The sequence below is a fragment of the Colias eurytheme genome, chromosome 23 (genome assembly GCF_061535395.1).
Source record: "Colias eurytheme isolate Ceu_HAF_F1 chromosome 23, ilColEury1 Martin Lab GWU primary, whole genome shotgun sequence".
NCBI lineage: Eukaryota > Metazoa > Arthropoda > Insecta > Lepidoptera > Pieridae > Colias > Colias eurytheme.
In genome coordinates, this window is record NC_143002.1 from 2274209 (window position 1) to 2293906 (window position 19698).

General features: G+C 33.5%; 1 protein-coding gene across 2 annotated transcripts in view; it reads left to right on the forward strand.

Annotated features, from left to right (window-relative positions):
* The first annotated feature begins 2013 nt into the window (after positions 1–2013).
* Positions 2014–19698, forward strand: part of Unc-115a (actin binding LIM protein Uncoordinated 115a) — a 92797-nt gene continuing 75112 nt past the window's right edge. Inside the window, exon 1 of one of the 2 annotated variants that reach the window (XM_090115411.1) lies at positions 2014–2541. In XM_090115411.1, coding sequence (XP_089971537.1) covers positions 2337–2541 — 205 coding nt within the window. In that variant the 5' untranslated portion in view covers positions 2014–2336. The remainder of the gene's footprint in view (positions 2542–19698) is intronic. The other variant, XM_090115410.1, reaches the window with a different exon arrangement.

The following is a 19698-nucleotide window of genomic DNA, read 5'->3' on the forward strand; positions in this document are numbered from 1 at the left end:
ATATAGCACCATGAGTGCTCTATTATCCCTTTTATTAATCAAAATAGCAAAAATACGAATATTGAATTGATAGAGCAATTAAACTTATTTACTGAATTGTGCGAATAATTCAAACCACTTGGTCAGTAATTATGTTTGATACGAAATATTTCGGTCTACGAATCCAACAAGACATCAAACACGTTTTAATTATCTTTATGGTACAGACAATCCGTAAAAACAAGCAATCAACAATTCCAAACGTATACAATCAACCTAATATAATACCATCTCGGTATTTAGACAATCCAATCCATCCAATAAAAATCAACCAAACGTCTTCCACTTACAAATACACATTAAACATCTCGGTATTTCCAAAAGCCAATAAGCCTAGACCGAGCAAAGTACACCATGACCGCAATAGAGCGTCGCGCCACGCTCGACTGACCTCTGGGAAACTTTTTTGTGTCGAGACCACGGCGGTGATAAGTGTAAAAACTTGTCACTGTTGTCAGTGAATAGACCTAGTTTGAAGTCAAATGATTGATGGATAGGTGAGTTTGAATGTAATAAGCTCTAGGATCCTGAAAATACAGCACACACAGTAGAATATGTATGTGCAGTATGGTGTATAATTCATAAAAGATGACATTGGCCATCTACAAATACATAGTTTTGAGATGTAAAGAGTGATTGATGAGAAGATTGGTGAGTTAGAATGTAATAAAATTTAGGATCCTGAAAACACAAAACACAATATGCAAGATGGTGCAGGATCCTAAAAACACGATATCGTCAATGTATATAGAGTATTGACATAAGTATAGATTGGTTGATGCAAATCTAGGTGAGCTTGGATGTACTAAGATGGTAAGGATTAAGGATTAAGAGGTTAAGGATTCTAAAACAATAAATTAACAGTGTTCTATGATACAGGATCCTAAAAAGATATACTTGTTGTATGTAGAGTTAGTTTTGACATAACCATTTGATTGATTGATTGGAACTTAAGTTGCGGTTTCGTTGTAATAAGATGCAGGATCCTGAAATATGATGCGATGTCAGATAAAAATCTTTATTGACATAATAAATATGCGTGTGATTATAGCTTTTAAACTTGGAGAAAAATCTTTGTTGAAAGTTAGTCCTACCTTGGATATTAAATCATGTTTAAATGAATTAAAATGAAATAAAAAAATATACAGCATAGCGTGTAGAGCTATTATAAGATCATTTTACTTTAATATGCCATAATAACTATTGTATTATGTTACTATGAAAGTATCATTTGTGAGACTTCAATCCAAGTTATTATTGTTCAATTAGTGTAAAGTGATTAAGGCCAATGTTTGGAGGTATTTAGTAAAAATATGAAAACAAAAATCAATCGAACGCTTCATTTAGTTTGAAACGTTTGAAGCGATACTATTGGTTATTTACAAACACATGCATCGCTACACATCCTCGCACATTATTGGTGGAAAAGCACCCTTATAGAGTCACACAGTCTGCAGAGCCTTAACTCTTTCACAATTTTCACTGTTCACTGTTCAAGTGATTTTTTTATGTGATGTGTCGATAAATCGTCTCCTCTCGAAGATTTCGCTTCCCAGGCCCCGGTCCTGCGTGTTTTTCGTTCGTTTTGTGTGAAGCCGCCGCTCAACTTTCCAAAACAACTTTTTGTTTCGTTTCAACGTTGCATTACCGGATTGCTTTCGTTACTGAATCGCAAATAAAACTGCAAGTGTGCGTATTATTCGAACCTATAGTTCAAATATTACTTTTGTGTTTTGTTTTTTTTTTCAGTTGAAATAACTTCCTTGAACATTAAAATTGACCTTGTGCATTCGCTAATAACTAGCAATCACATCTTGACCTTGACATTGAAAAAAAAATTAAACATGTCGAAAAAACGGCTTAGTCACAGCAATGCGAAAAGCTCGGGATCAATGGCCATAAATCGTCTTCTGATTCCATAAAATGTAGGAAGTGCGGCTTTATTTATAGAAGTTTGACGCTCGCACGCGTCGCTCGCGCAGCGCTTGCGGGACGGCGCAGGGTCGGCGGAGTTCGGCGTTCAGTACTCGCCGAGGCTCCGTCCCAGTCGGTGTTGCGTGACGGCGTACCGGCCTACGTGTGAACCGCACGCTCGAGCGAAGGTGTCAGTGATTACAGCGATATCGTTCCGCCAATCGCGGCCGGCTGCTCCACGTAAACGATAAACTATCAGTCCGCCGTTGATTTGCGCCGAATGAGAATTTTTCACGGCGTCCCGATAATATCGAGTGTTTTGACACGGGATTCCGTCTATAATTAAAGTCCTTGCGTGAGTTTTGTTGTGCTCGTGATTCAAGATGAGGCCGAAGGAGGAGGTGGACACGAAGATCCAGACGGGTGCGTTCATCCTGTCCGAGAAGATCGACGACACCAAGTCGAAGAAAAGTGAAAAGGAAATGAAGAAGGAGATGAAGAAATTGGAGAAGGAAAAGCAGGAGCGCGAAAAGCGCGAGAAGAAAGCACGCGAAAAGGAAAAGGAGCGTGAGAAGCAAGCTAAGAAAGGTAGGTTAATTTTTAAATTACAAAATATGCGCTCTATCGCGTTTGCGGCTATCGTGATGTCATCTTGCTCAATTATAGAGGTTACTAGAGTCGAGCCCGTATGTCGGATACGAGGCAATAAAATTTTGTCACCATTATGACTCGCATAGTTGAAAATTATTATCGACGCTCTTAATGGTTACATCACTGATGGCCTTGACGACGCCTAATTTATCAAATACTTCTCATTAATACTTATTAACTTTGGCCTTATCGACACTTTGTGTAGAGCTGTTTTGCACTGCTGATTATTTTAGTGTGCAAAGAACAAAACGCATGAAATCATTTTCTATATTGGGTGGACGGCATCGCAATTCTGTGTTGCCAAAAAACTGGTTTTACAAACAATTCTTAATGACCGATTCAGTCGCGTTCTCATGGCTCGATTTTAAATTGGGTAGCAACTTGTTTATGTTTGTCGCCTTAAATTATTATTTGTATAGTTTTTTGATATCATACGTGACTCGTCCAACGTTGCAGACCGCGTGCCGGTCTCTATCGCGTTGTAAGACTAATTTTTGACAAATGTCAACTGAACAAGCTTTGATGTTGGGACATTTTTGTGCTAGAAGTTTCTGAGAATTCACTCCTCGGTTCTGTCGTTCCAGAAAATAAATCGATTCCTATTATTTGTAAAATGAAGGTGTGTAAAAGTGGAGCGCAACGAACGCGAGAATCATAGCAATATGAAACCTGCTGGTGTTTTAAATTGTGTTGCTTAAGGCTGCAGTCTAGCAAAATTGCGTTTTCAACAAGTTATTTGACAATTTTTTCCCGGCTAATGAAATGATAAACTGAATTTTTTTTTCTTGTTTATCAATTAGTGTTATATACGCAATGCGCGTGAATTTTTTCACATTTATAAAGTTACTTTATGTTACCTTAATCAGGCCTTCAAGATAAGTCTCTTTCCCCCAAAATCATTTCGAGCTAAGTTTGTGCACTCACTACGTTGCAACCGATTACAATTTACATAATCTGATCAGCGCATTATTATCCTTATATAGTCGTTATTAAAAACTGCTGAATACAATTGCCGAAAAACTTATGATTTTCTTAATTAGAGCGTTATAAATTCATTAAATTTCCCATTTTTTGCCTTACAAAATCGATTGATAAATACTGCTAAAAGTTATTTATTCCATTAATTTATTCGAGTTGGTTGAAGACCAATGAGTATTAATCCTTTAAAAAAAAATTTTTTTGAATTTTGATAATTTTTTAAATATTAAAAAAATATTTAAAATAATAAGGAAAAATCCTAGCGAATTTCTTTAGTCGCGCTCCTTGGGCCGGAGCGTTCTGACGTGTGCTCTACGCTCGATTTTCCTTCATACCGAAGTGAAAGTTGCTCTACTTCATTAAATTTAATATTTTTGTTAATTGATTATTTTTATCTTAGTTTTGTGCAAATATTCGTATTTTTAAACATTTGATTTCGATATGGAAAATAAACGAAAAAAATACGCGTGTAACTATGTACTTACTAGAAAAAAAATTATCTTCGAACATAAAGTTAATGAAACCAAATAGATTGCAAAGGTGATTGGCAACAATTTCTTTATTTTACGGGGTGTCAGTAAAGGGATGTATATTTCTTTAAAACTAAAGTAAGCTCATAAATTTTCTTATAATATAATTTTTTTGAAGTTCCAAAAATGTTTATTTTTCGTTTGAGAAATACGAAATATAATATAAACTTGTATTGAGAACTTGAACTTCCCAAGTTCATCCGGGGAAATCCCCATACGGGGAAAATGATTTGTTTACTCCAAAATTGATCCGAGGTGTTTTAATTTTTTCTTCTAGTCATTTTCAACGTAGCGGCATGTTGTTTGATTATTAATTTTGTAACTTAAATACAGGATGTTGGTTTTATATTCTGATCTTACAGACGCGCTGACAAATTTAGTCCACCATTTCTAGTTTAGTCTAACTACAAAACTACCAAAAAACTCTAAGTACCAATATTAAAACGAATGGATTATCATCACATCATCAAAATTCAGTGGGGTTGAGAACTAAACAAACAGAAGTAACAGAGACGCGAAGAATAAAAAAAGAGGACGAAAACGATAATTCGTTGATGCTTTCCCTTTTCGACGTATTGTTAGGGTACATCACCAATCTGCAAAAAACAAAACTGATGATTCCCAATTGCTGATCATCACTACATAGCATAAAACAAAGTCGATTTCCCTGTCCCTATGTCCCTATGTCCTTATGTCCCTATGTCCCTTTGTACGCTTAAATCTTTGAAACTACGCAACGGATTTTGATGCGGTTTTTTTTAATAGATAGAGTGATTTAAGAGGAAGGTTTATATGTATAAAAACATCCATTAAATAGTGGAGAAGTACTGTTATTTTTGAGGTTTCTAAAGTGATGTCGTAAAAAATTACATTTTTTCCGCTTACATTGCAAACGCAGGCTGAACCCTACGAGTTTTATCAAAATAATGTACTAAGTATTATACACATTGAAAAGGTCTATAGAAAAGTCCGCGATGGTATATGTCTATCTCTTATGGATAACCCACAATAACATTTTTTTGTCATTTACTTTTTACGAAAAATAATGGCTAATTTTCGATGCGATTTTAACCAATACAGCATTAATCCTTAACCAATTAAATACCTTGAATACATTGTTCGTTTAATATAGATCTATATGGCCCTTTACACCGTATGATTTAAGTGAATATTTTCGAAGATATTACAGATTTAAAAATTGCGGGACGTAGCGTTTGCGGCGGTACCGGCCGGCCGCCAGGCTATCTATACGAAGTCGGAGCGGGCCGCTATGTTTTTATATACAACGTTCACAGTTTTTCTGTAGTGTATTTAGTATCAGCATTGCACCCGTGCGAAGCCGGGGCGGGTCGCTAGTTAAAAATAAAAAACAAATAATCGACAACAGTGGTGAAAATTTGCTGATCACAATGAAACATCCTTCAGTGGTAGCAGATTTACTCATTTAAAATGTATCGGTGAACAGCGTAAAGGAGAGGAGGACAGGAAAACATTATGAATGTGGATGGTGGATTGTATACAGGGTGTAATCGATAAGTATGTGCAGGCGATTATGACGTTATTATTGCAGGTATCAAAAAACTTAAAACTGATATCGAAATTACTTTACCTAATGAGCAAAATGACAATAATAACTTTTTAAAAGTATAACGAGAAATATCTAAAAAATTTACTTTATACACTCCCATATCAAAAAGGGAAAATGGGACTAGTAGAAGTTAAATGTCTAATTCCGGCAAAAGACATGAATGCGGAAGATGCGGTTAAAAAAAAATTTAATATTTGAAATACAATGCAAAAAATAACACTTTTGTCATAGATAAGAATCATGACTATTTTTTCCAAATTCAGGGACAACTAAACGTTGCAGAAGCAGAAGTCTGCTTATTTGCTGTTTGGACTGGAGTGAATCATTCGTTAAAAATAGAATATATAAAATAGAATATATAAAAAAGTATGTAACGTTTAGGCAAAATAAAATGATGGACCATTATTGGATTCTACATAAATTGCCTACTGTCAGAATTGATTGATTCGAGACTTCAGCATTCGATGCCCATCAAGGACCCATCCTATATCATTCAAGCGATTGAAAAAAAAGAGATAAATCCAGTGCAACCGATAAAGCATCAGAATGCTAGCAAAAGATTTATTAGGTTTATCAATATAAATCTATATATTATACATAATATAATAAATCTGTAGAAGACGCGAAGACTGACATCCGCGCGGACGGAGTCGCGGGCGGAAGCTAGTCAGAAATAAATATCTTTTGTTTTCATTTGCGTATTTTTCTATTTTATAATTTTTAACACAAACATTACATTTTTTTTATTAAATACAAAATTTGTTTATCCGTTTTATTAGTTAAACTGAACAACTTTCACTAAGAAACTTAGGTCGAAAAAAATGTATAGAGTTATGCATTTTGTATGGAAAGCTTATTTTTTTTATATTTCGTCCAAATTTCTTTGTAAAAGATGATCAGTTATATAAACATGAAGTTGAAGATATCAATAGAAAGTATTCGCAAATTTTGTGTACTTACTGATAAAAAAAAATCACCCGGTGTGATTTTCACGAAAATTGTTTCAAATTGTCATTTTTGGTACTTATTACGAATATTAAATTATACGAATGATTTAATTTTTAAAAATTAAGTGGAGCAACTTTCCCTTAGTACATTTGTATTATTTACATATAGGCTGACAGGATGCATTTGTTTGCACTACTAGACCAAGCCCTTAATTGGATATTTATTTTGGTTGTGTATTTAATTAAAGTTCGTGATTTCATCAGCATTTAAACGTACAATATGTTTATTTTTACAAGTGACTTGATCGTAATGTAGAGTAGGTATTGACATTGAATTCAATTGCTGCTTGTGATATTATTTACTTTCTTCATTTCTTCGATACACAAGTCTGATTGCGCAATTAGGTAACATTGAATAAATAATAACGATTTAAGTACGTCTTCAAATTATTGCACATAGAAAATATTGTATTAAAATGCAAATTCATAGTTAATCTGCTACATTAATGGCAATCGTGTTCCCTCTCAAGGGGATCGTAGCTAAGTTCTAGATTGTTCGTCGGTACACGTATTGCAAAACAAACAACGTTTAATGGCCACATGTTATTTTAAGGATAGAATTTTTTTTACAACAAATGATTGCTTTGATTCTATCGAGACAAAATGGTTTCGTGAATTGTGGCCAAAAATAACAGTAGGCCAGTTTCTTGGAGAACTAACAATAAAATGATAACCATTTCCTTGTAGATTTATTTAATAATTCATAAAGTTCGTAGCCTGTGCAGTTTTGGCAGAGCACCGGTTGTTAATTTTCATAGCTTGTAGCCGACTCGGGCGCAGTCAATTGAATTTATAATACAGACTGCCGTACAAACGACGGCTTTTCACAAAGTTATAGACGAATTTTAAAGTGGTAGAGTTGAAGCCAATTTTAGGAGCCATATCGTTGAGTATATAGCCAATGATATTCTATTTTGACGGATATTACGTATACCTACTGGAGTTATAGCATAGCATATGCTTTATTTTGTTTACATAAATGTGGTATACCTCTCATCAACTTTATCGTTGATATTTTTTTTTCTTGACTAAAATGTTAATGTTTTTGTTTTTAAAACTTCCTCCGCTTTCATAACCTTTTCATGTATTCGCTATGTGAGCAGACATGGTTTTGACCTTTTCAACTCTGCACACGTCCGATCGTTTATCTTCTTGAGTAACCTTTAATTTATCAACATAAGGCGGTGCTGTTACAATAATCCCATTGAAACTTAGTTTCTCTTTCACTGTATTTATGTATGAAGCGCTAGTGTATAGAAACGGCGCGTGACCACACGTTACATCGGAATTATAAACAGATGAACGGGATTGATGCACTGTTTTGCATATTGGAGTCTCTTCAGTCACGCCTGTGGTGCGAATTGAATGTGGAATGATGGAATATGCGCTAGATTGAGTGCTGTTTTTGTTGTGTTGTTCAATGGATAAGGCAAGTTTCCTGGTTTATTGCTTGTAAGAAAACTAATGACTTTATTTTAATAGATTTAGAAGGTCCTATACTATGCATGACCAATGTGAGCAAATCCAACAAGTTTCTCTACTACTACCTACTGCTGTTATTACTATACTATAATTAGGGAAAACATTCTTGGTCTACAATAAGAGCCTCTATGTGACTATCCTGTGCCATCTCTTGTCAGTTTCCCTACATTAGCAAAATACAGAACAAATCCTTAAAATTAAATTTCTGTTTAATGTTTTGAAATATATACTCAATGCTTTTTCATAACCATTTTCCACGAAGTGTCTGCTATAATTTAAACATTAATCTCTCAGTTACGATAATAGTCTGAATTCCGATTTCTTTCACCTTGCATTGTGATGAGTTTTTCATAGACTTCGCGGTATTACATCCATTATTTTGATGCGTGTCTATTTATAATCTCTCTCTCATTAGTTCTAGGTTACGTGGCATATCAGTCATAGCCCCTGCATAGATTTTAGATCTTATATTGATAATGAATGTACATTGTATATAGTAGACTAGTGTTAGTATAAAGTGACGTCATTGTTGGGTTTGATAGTAATTGTTTTTTCGTACTAATTTTTACATTTTTTTTGCGAATATTTTATATGTATCTGTAAATGAACAATAATATAATATTATCGCTTTATAGTGCTCTATTATTCGTTGCATTAATTGCATATTTTTTTCCAGTATTTTTATTATAAAAATGCAAATTCACGAAACAAGAGATTATCAAGGAAATAGCTGCGTCACGGTTCTTCGCTGATTATAATCATTTAATATTTTTTGTTTATTTATATTCTATTGACGAATTGCATTGCGATAAAAACAGACGGATTAGGTCAACCGGTTTGGTATCTTGCGAAGGTCGGATAAATTAATTAAGCCGGGTATCCACTTAGGTTCGCCGTGGTTTGCGAACGCGCCCGCTCCGCAAACCAAACATAATGGATACGTCGTGATCGCGGAGCGCGACTGGAGCACGATCGGAGCACGGCGGAGCGCTCCGGAAGCGGTTTTTTGCGCGAACTCAAAGGGGAGCGCAGTTTGTTCGTGGACGCCAGCGTGTGTTTGTTAAGTTCGCGAACATGGAGTGGTCCGATGAAATGATGAATATATGCATTATTTCATTATTTCTTCTTCCCTTATTCATATTACCTTGCCAAAATTGAGGAGGTTGTTTGTATTCCATCACAATATAATGTATCAAAATATAAGCTGCACTTCCTACTAATTAGGGAGGCGGCATGTTTGCACCGACCGTCTGTCGTGTGTCTACTGGAGACCGGAGCGCGGAATTTAGCGCTCCGACAGGAGCACTGATGTTGCAGCCTAAGTGCGTACACTGTACACGTTCACGTTCGCGGAGCACACATTGTTCGCGATCCACGGCGATCCTAAGTGGATACCCGGCTTAACGCCGAAGCAATAAAGCGTACGAACTTGTTATTAACCAATTTATGATAGTTATGTAAATTTCGCGTGAATGTTTCCTGTTTTTGATTGTGTCATTAAAAGTGAAATTGGTGTTTGGACGATTTGGTTGTTGAGGATTCGAATTATAATGATGTTTTGCTTATTCTGAAAGGATATTATTCAAGGACATATAATGGTATTTTAGGTTAAGTATACACTATGGGTAATTCTGTAACTTGGTTAGGAAAATTTTCTATTTTTCCAGATATGAACGAATGAGACTACACTATAAAAATCCGCGAACATTATTTCACATTACCCTTAAATTTTAAATTGTCTTTCCGACACCATTTTATTTGTTCAAGTAGTCAATAAAAGAAACCGCAAACAAAAAATACATTTGAATAATGATGGGTATGAAATATAGTCCATACTTAGTTTCAATTTGTTCGCTTAATTAGCAGTTACAAAGATAACAAAGGATGGGTATTAAGCAGATTGCGATAAGGCCTCTTTGTTCACAGATTACATAAGCATACATAATATTATATAGACTTGCGAGTATTCGTGCCAATAGCTTCGAGATATTAACATGCTGTTCGTTAATGTCTGCTCTATATTCAACTAGGTACATATATTCATTTTTTGTTAGTCTATCGTCGTTTCTGGTTAGTGAAAATAGTCAGTAAATAATTTGGAAAATCCAAAAGTGCACGCCTCATAATTTTTTTTTAATAAATATTTATTAATTATTATTTTTGTTTATTTAATAACAATTAAACCACATCGAATCAGACCTGGAAAAATGAAAGGGTTCTATTCCTGAGCATACTCAAGCGTAAGAGAAAAAAAAAGACTCGATTAGTAAAGTATTTCGGTCGCTATCGTGTTAACAAGAAAAAGGATCCGCACATACAGACACACGGACGTCCAAGACAGAACTTTTTTAAACTGTTTTTTAACTAGTTTAAATAACAAAAATGACATCAAAAATATCATGAACGTTAAAAATAGTGTTTTTTCTTAATATGTGTGTGTCATGTATTATCTTACAAGTGCAATGTATGATACATAAAGACATTTTAAGTTTGAAAAATCAGATGTTTTGCGCGAAGTGACAGTAGTACCCACCTCAACGCTTCGCTTATGAGGCGTGCAATAAGGCTATTTTCCTGTTAGGTATTTTTAGTTTTCAAGTTAGAAATGGTAGTGTGTAATACAATATAAATATGCGTGAAATTTCGTTTTTCAAGGTAGGGTGCTTCATGCTTGTGTAAAATTTGCACGAATGCCTGATTCGTTTTGCTATTAATAAACGTGAACGAACTTTCTGGATCATCTACAATTATCTGTCAACTTATTATGCATGGAATAATTCTCTAAGGGCCGATTTTTCAATGCTTGGATAAAACTTATTCGTCGAATAATGTATAAAACTACCATTTTAAAAACGTATTCCAATTGCCCGTATTTGACAGTTTACGTGACTTTTTAATGTTATCGTGTAATACTTTATTGGACGGATAAGTTCTATCCAAGCATTGAAAAATCGGCCCTAAGTTATCAGAATACAATTTATACTAACCAAAACGTCTTCGGAAAAGAAGAGTAGAAACGAATAACAGCAATTAAATCTATTGTGTAGGCTAGGTAATTAACCTCAAAACTAACGAAACACTGTAACTTTCGCAGGGACCAGTCAACGCAAATTGTCGACAATACACTAAAATTAAGAGTGATATGGTAACACACCGTCACCAAGCGTATTACAACGAGAGGAACACACGATATTAGTCACACAATAACATCGCGTGAGCGCCGCACCCGAAAAGCGAATGTATGAGTCACGAGAGGAAAGTATAGGATCATCTCTCGCCAAGATTTCAATGTTTCGATTCCGTCACGGTTGGATTTAGAATGCTTTTTCGTTTCCAATTGTATGTAATTGATAATTCTGTTTCTATGGCCTGTGAAATTTTAGATGATGTTTTTACGAATCAACATCTAGACGTCGTGTAGTAGATAGTAGATCAAAATGCTTTGTGACTCCTGCTTACATTATACTGATAAATTTGATATGGTCTATCTATCAACTTGCGTATTCACAATCGTCAATGATTCATTCGTTACGGTTATAATCATCGCATCACACTTATACCATATAAAGATTTAATAATTAACAACATTGGTCAATGTCAAAGGGATCAGCTTGTTCACATTTACCGCCTTGAATCTTTATTTTAATAACTTGTTCGTCTTACTCATCTTTATTTAAAAGTATTCTAAGAGCGTATACGCACTATGCGGGTAGCCGCATTGCGGGTAGCCGTCCGGCTGACCGCAAGCACAATTATGTACGTAATATTCATTTCTATGCGCACTGCGATGCGGCTACCGCAGACCGCACAGTGCGCATAGTGCGTATACGCTCTTAAAGTCATTCCAACATCATAGGTATATATTCCTATCAAGTCAAGGCTTTTTATATCAATTTCAAAGATCATAAATGTATTAGATCGTCCACTAGATATACTATTCTCTCGATGAGGGTATTTCTCGTTTCAATTGAATTCGTGACTAGATCCGGCCGCGGCGTCAATAACTGTAAGTTTTTTGTCCCCAGTACAGTTACCGTGATGGACAGTCTTTAGCACTTGTATATCTATTACCTACGTGTTGTCGTTAATCATCCAGTGACCACTAGCAATTAAAACGTTTTTGTACTGTTACTTCTTTGAGTGATAAAGGTTTAACGTCAGGTGCTTGTGTTATAGTTTTATGGATCTATCGGCTATACTCTGTAAGAACGTGTGTTCTGTCTTTGTTATCAAGTGAATAGCGATTTTATGTGACCTCCTCTTATGACTTTTTTAACGTTTTGTATACGAAGAAATATTAGAAAGAAAAACTGTGTTTTGAATTACTGAATTAACGTATGACGCGTGCTATATTATAGGCCAGTGGAAATTAACATTAAATTCGCAAAGCACGATGTAGATTTGAATTTTTGGTATGTTGTTTGGATCAGTTAGGGTGATGTAAATCCCAATTTGCAACTTCGAAAAAGTTGTGCTCGCTGCGCACCACGTGATAAACTGCGAAAATTTTGGACTTTTTTCACTTTTTGCTCTAAAAGTCATAAACTATGCGTTTCCGACAAGTATGATTCAGTACATAAATTAAGGTTATTAAATTTGCAACAATTTAAACTTAACCGCAGCTCTCTAAACCTTATAACGACTAAACTGTGGCCATTCGAAGATGGTTCATTTTTCCCGAAATATTGAAATTTTTAGTTTTGCTCCCGTTTGAAGCAAAATATTGGCAAAAACCGCTCGTTCTATGAGAAATTCGTATAATAAAGTTGTAGTGCATTTAATTTTCTTTCATAAGAGCATAGAACAAAGTCTGTGAGACAAATATTTCACACACAATATCTGAAAAACAAAAAGAAGGTAGAAATCGATTTTTAAAGAATTGAAACTGAGAGCATATAAAATCATAAAAAGAATAATACTTTTTCATTTGCAGGATAGGTAATTAACAAAATTACAAAATTTGGGAAAGTAGGAAAAAAGATTATACGCAAATAATAAACTGCGAAAATTTTGGACTTTTTTCACTTTTTGCTCTAAAAGTCATAAACTATGCGTTTCCGACAAGTATCATTTAGTACATAAATTAAGGTTATTAAATTTGCAACAATTTAAGCCTAATTAAAGCTCTCTAAATCTTATAGCGACTAAACTGTGGCCATTCGAAGATGGTTCATTTTTCCCGAAATATTGAAATTTTTAGTTTTGCTCCCGTTTGAAGCAAAATATTGGCAAAAACCGCTCGTTCTATGAGAAGGTCGTATAATAAAGTTGTAGTGCATTTAATTTTCTTTCATTAGAGCATAGAACAAAGTCTGTGAGACAAATAGTTCACTCACAATAGCTGAAAAACAAAAAGAAGGTAGAAATAGATTTTTAAAGAATTGAAACTGAGGGCATATAAAATCATAAAAAGGATAATACTTTTTCATTTGCAGTATAAGTAATTAACAAAATTACAAAGCTAATTAAATTTGCAACAATTTAAGCCAAACCGCAGCTCTCTAAACCTTATAACAACTAAGCTGTGGCCTTTCAAAGATAGTCAGTTTTTCCCGAAAATTTCAAATTTTTAGTTTTGCTCCCGTTTGAACCAAAATATTGGCAAAAACCGCTCGTTCTATGAGAAAGTCGTATAATAAAGTTGTAGTGCATTTAATTTTCTTTCATTAGAGCATAGAACAAAGTCTGTGAGACAAATAGTTCACTCACAATATCTGAAAAATAAAAAGAAGGTAGAAATAGATTTTTAAAGAATTGAAACTGAGGGCATATAAAATCATAAAAAGGATAATACTTTTTCATTTGCAGGATAGGTAATTAACAAAATTAAATTTTCTACAACTTTATTTTATGACCTTCTCATAGAACGAGCGGTTTTGCCAATATTTTGGTTCAAACGGGAGCAAAACTAAAAATTTGAAAATTTCGGGAAAAACTGACTATCTTTGAAAGGCCACAGCTTAGTTGTTATAAGGTTTAGAGAGCTGCGGTTAGGCTTAAATTGTTGCAAATTTAAGTATCTTTGTAATTTTGTTAATTACCTATCCTGCAAATGAAAAAGTATTATCCTTTTTATGATTTTATATGCCCTCAGTTTCAATTCTTTAAAAATCTATTTCTACCTTCTTTTTGTTTTTCAGATATTGTGAGTGAACTATTTGTCTCACAGACTTTGTTCTATGCTCTTATGAAAGAAAATTAAATGCACTACAACTTTATTATACGAACTTCTCATAGAACGAGCGGTTTTTGCCAATATTTTGCTTCAAACGGGAGCAAAACTAAAAATTTCAATATTTCGGGAAAAATGAACCATCTTCGAATGGCCACAGTTTAGTCGTTATAAGGTTTAGAGAGCTGCGGTTAGGCTTAAATTGTTGCAAATTTAATAACCTTAATTTATGTACTGAATCATACTTGTCGGAAACGCATAGTTTATGACTTTTAGAGCAAAAAGTGAAAAAATTCCAAAATTTTCGCAGTTTATCACGTGGTGCGCAGCGAGCACAACTTTTTCGAAGTTGCAAATTGGGATTTACATCACCCTAACTGATCCAAACAAAATACCAAAAATTCAAATCTACATCGTGCTTTGCGAATTTAGGGTTTTTTAGTGTCGATTTCTACTGGCCTATTACTAGTTCATGTAGATTTATCAAAATTTGTACATCTATCAAAATCGCTATCTCAAAGCTTTTATCTGACTCAGATGGATGTAACAAATTTTGGATCCACGTGTATTCAAGTCGAAGCATAATTTAGGCGCCGGCGGAAGCACTAATTAGCGGCGTCTGCGCACCGAAATAGAAAGGATTGTGCGGTATTCCGACTTGTTTATTTTTCCCCGGTTTTATAAATGTGAATTTATGGATGTTCTGCAACTTTATGGGGTCAATGGAACGGTTCTGTGTTGAGTTCAATACTCGTATAGGATTTAAGTTTATTATGGCACATGTTGAGAAAAGCTGTTAGAATTGTTTGATTTTCTTTGGTGTGAAATGAGATTATCTATGTGAATGATAAATGCCTCTGAACTATGAATATGTGTACATTGATCAACCCCTGTCAGTTTCCTTTAGACATCGTTCTTTATTTAGAATGATAAAGGGTCACAAAAACTAAGGATAAGCAGTGGCAAAATATGTACATAAAATTCTTAATACATATTTTTCTTTATCTCTTAATGCCGCTGGACTATATTTTTCAGGCGAATATGAGATCTCAGATCAACGATTCTAGGAATTATAAGGAACAGCGCGTTTCGCTTACCATTGTCGCATAATAAAGAATAAAATAAATTAACTGCTGCCTCATAACATTCGTTAAAATGTAAATAATAACGTTTTTATAGTAGCGTTATAGCCGATTAACATTGACATAATTTTGAAGGTTAACGGAACTGTTTATTATTTTAACGATACGTTTCACTTTCATATAAAGTTGATTTATTTGATGGTCTGTTAGCGTTTTATTCGTTGAGCTTTGCCTCTCATGTTCTTTTAATAGGGCGTTATTTTTGTATGTTATTATGGTTGAGAGGGTATGGACGTTGTAATTATAGATTGGGGGTTCATCCGTCTATATTTAGCTTGGATATCCTGCTTCCTTGGTAATGACCGAGTGGTCGCCAACTGTGTAAGCTTGCATTGAAGTTTTGTCAACGTTTATTGGATTGACGAATGATTTAGTGGGGGGAATAAAAAGTGAGTTCTATTGAGGATATGAATTATGATGTTAATAATGTGTAGTAGATTAAGAAATACTTAACATTAAACTAAACAATACCTAGAGAAGGGTATTGTTGTCTATTTCTTCTGTTTTATTTGTTTAGGATTAATGTACTGCATATTAACTAAAGATATCTACTGTCACATGTACATATAAGTTTTCTGCATGACACACATTTCTATACATGTGTATTTACTGGAATGTGTGTGATAATATTGATAAAGTATCGACATTGAGCTGTCATTCATTGATTGCGACATAGTTAAGAAATATCACCTCTCTTTCTTCACAATACTAACAGGTGAGACGTCCGATTGTAATATAATGCTTAAATATTTACTATGTTAATGATCGAGGTGGTAAAGGAATTTTGTCCTAATAACAATGGTAAAGAGTGAATTTTTGATTGTAGGTTCGTTGTGTTGCAAAATACACCTGTTTGATCGAATTAAGTAATATTGAAGCACGAAAATGAAAGTAGTGTATTTATAAAGCTAAAGACGTATTTTACACTGGGAAATAGTGGAGCAAGCATTAAAAAATCAAACAAAAATAATTCTATTTGTCTACTGTGGCATAAACTAGAAGTAAAACGTCTTAATAAGTCATAACAAGACCTGATTATAAAGAGTGTAAATTAAATATGCATAATAATTAATAATATAAGGCTTCAAGAAACAAGAGTACCTAGTACCTACTACCTACACAATAAAAACACTCGTATAAAAATATAAATGTTTTTTACTTACAATAATTATAAATAAAACTGGTTTCCTTTTAATGAAAAAGTGACCATCTCCATCGGTCACCTTGAATGTATAATGTCCACATTTATATTATCAATGACATCAGCGTAATATAATTTTAGTCATAAATGTGTATTATGTAAAAATAACTGTAGGTTTTATCTAGATTATTTGGTTAGTCTATAAAAGAACCAGTTTTGCACTGTGACTTGTGAGTCAGAATGAGCTTCACAAATTTTTAAAACTGGTTTCTTAATTTTTAAGTTTAATCTTGGATGATGAAGATCTCAGTTGCGGGAACTGTTTTTTTTAGAAATGTCCTCTAATCGGAATTATACACACAGAAACAGACATAAATAAGTACCTACTGGTATAATATTAAAATGTTATCTAAGAATTACCACTTCATTTTGAAGTTGTAGAAAACTTTTTTATACAGAATGAAGCCAAGGTCGATATAAACATGTTTAACTTTACTATATGTGATTATCGTAAGTATCTCTTATGATATTATCAATTCTAATAGACTCTCCATTTGTTAATTTCTTTGTGCAAACTCACAGTATGATTTACATATTCCATAATATCTGTATTCATTATCAACCCTATTCACCAGTATTAGATCTTAAATTTGAACAACAAAATTGAATTAATTAAATTCAAGTGCTGCTCATTTCATAATAATTAATGAGTATCTAATCAATTCGCTTGTTATTACAATGATTAATGTTACATCATCAGAGATAGCATTAGCAACGGTACATATAATTTATTCTAACAAAACATTATATTCTCCAAATTATTATTAGCATCTATAAGATTTTGTTCTGAAAATGTGATCTCTGTATTGACATAGGTGAAGTCTCGATTCATTTATTGTTGAGGTAAAAATCTACATTCGTAAATATTAATTGTTTGACTAGATTTAATATTATGGACTTTCTGGTATAGAGAATTTGAAGACACTATTGTGTTTATTGGTACACATAATATACTTAAAATATATATCTACGTACTTAATTCTTATATACGTACTTAATATAATATGTACTTTTAATTCTTTTTGAATTTTCTAATTCTATGACAAAAATGCTATGAAATAATATCTATCTAATTTGTTGTTGATTACAACAGTGTCATACCAAATTTAAGTCAACAGCTTTATATACTCTATAGTCTTATATAATATGCATCATATTACTAATTAGTGCCACTCAAAGTATTCCAAGAATTCCTTACTCGTTTTATATTTCGGAAAAGATGTTTAGCGCTTGTGAAATTTGGTATACATTCGCTTTTACAGGCGATAAATCAATCTTCGTGTTCTCCGTGGAAAATTAGTTTTCTCAGCCAAAATCAGCAGCTCCCGTTTCAATTTATTGCAATGACTGGACATTTTATTTATAATATATCGATATCGATATAGTATTGATATTTATTTTGTTCAAAATGTACAGGTTCAAAATCAAAATACTGAATACGATACGATTTTTGAACAGAGCATTGAATTTTGTGAGTTTTATAATCACAAGGATTAAAAGGCTCAAATCTCATGATCGTGCGCAGCTTCTTTTCGTTTAACTTGCGAAATTAATTTTCTTCTGTCCTACATCCTGTCAAAAGGTCTTAAAGAAGTCCATGTCTTAAAGCTCTCACAGTAGGTGCAATCATTACGTAACAAAAATTTACTCCGAAATACATAAGAATTATAACGTTCGCAAAAGTACCAAAAGTACAATTGTACATGTTTATTTTCAACGAAACTTGCAAGGATGGTTACTTGCACACGATGGCGTCATTTTACCTTCGTACACGTCTTGGCCACTTGGTTTTGTTTTACGGTGCATTTACATCAGCTAGAGCTAGAGTAAGACCATTATTTCGTGATCTTTTAGTGTAAACGAAACCTCGTATTCAGTGTTGTTCAGTATTAGAACATTGCATAGAATTTGACCGCACTTAGAACAACGAAAGAATGCTGTACGCCTGTTTACATTAAAATAATTCGACATAGTGGGTTAAGAATGAGCATACGCTCGTTTGATGTAAGCGCACCGTTATGCGAGTAATGTTTTTGCTTTTAAATGTTTTACATATCCGTAAGGTTAAAGGGGAGAGGTTAAGGCTCCGTAGTTTGTTAAAGGCAGAGGTAGATGTAAAAAGTTAAAGAAATAGTTGGTCCTTTTGGGTGGAAAAATATTAGAATGTTCAATGCCATTTCAATATTGAAACGTACCAAAGAATATGATAATTTAAGTAAGTTAATAGATGTAGAAATTACATATGAACTCATTTCTACGTAAATTTCGACTTGGGTCGTGATAGGGCCTAACTTTTAGTTACCTGTCATGTCATTCCGAATACTAAACGTAAATTTTGTAGTGAAACTTCTAATTAGATAGTCGAGTAGGTATTTCAAATGTCGTTCACACTTCGCGTTAGCAGTTTTTATGCAAATTTCGCCACAAAATGTATTATGGCTGTTGTTAACTGTGATAGTTGGTGTGATAAGCAGAACAAAGACTGTCTTGATGGCGTGGTTCTTGTATTTTATGAATGTTTAAGTACGGGTGTAGTAATTTTAATAGGTACTATGAAATAAATTATTGGAAATTCAAAGCAATGTATGAATAATTGACACCTTGACTTTTTTATAATACAAAGATTTTGTCTGATGTCTTGAAATGAGAATAAAAATAATTTTACTACTTAAGTATATTATTTAAGTTCTCTTTATAATAGACATTGTATAGAACGATTATTTGTGTCAAGTGCAAAAGATAATAAAGTTGTTATTTATGTCTAAAACACTCGTATTTATCAGTTAGGTTGGTTAATATTATTGATTTGTATATGCTTCGTTTGTTTATAAATATCGGTAATGTTGTGCAGTCGTAAATGTCTCGCTGGTTACGTAATGTTAGCTGGTCTGTTTTAAAGTGTTTATGTGTTTATTTTGTGTGATAATGCTTAGTGTTTTTTTTTATTTATTTTGGTAATTAACTGTTTCGGAAAAATCAATAGGGATGCCACTG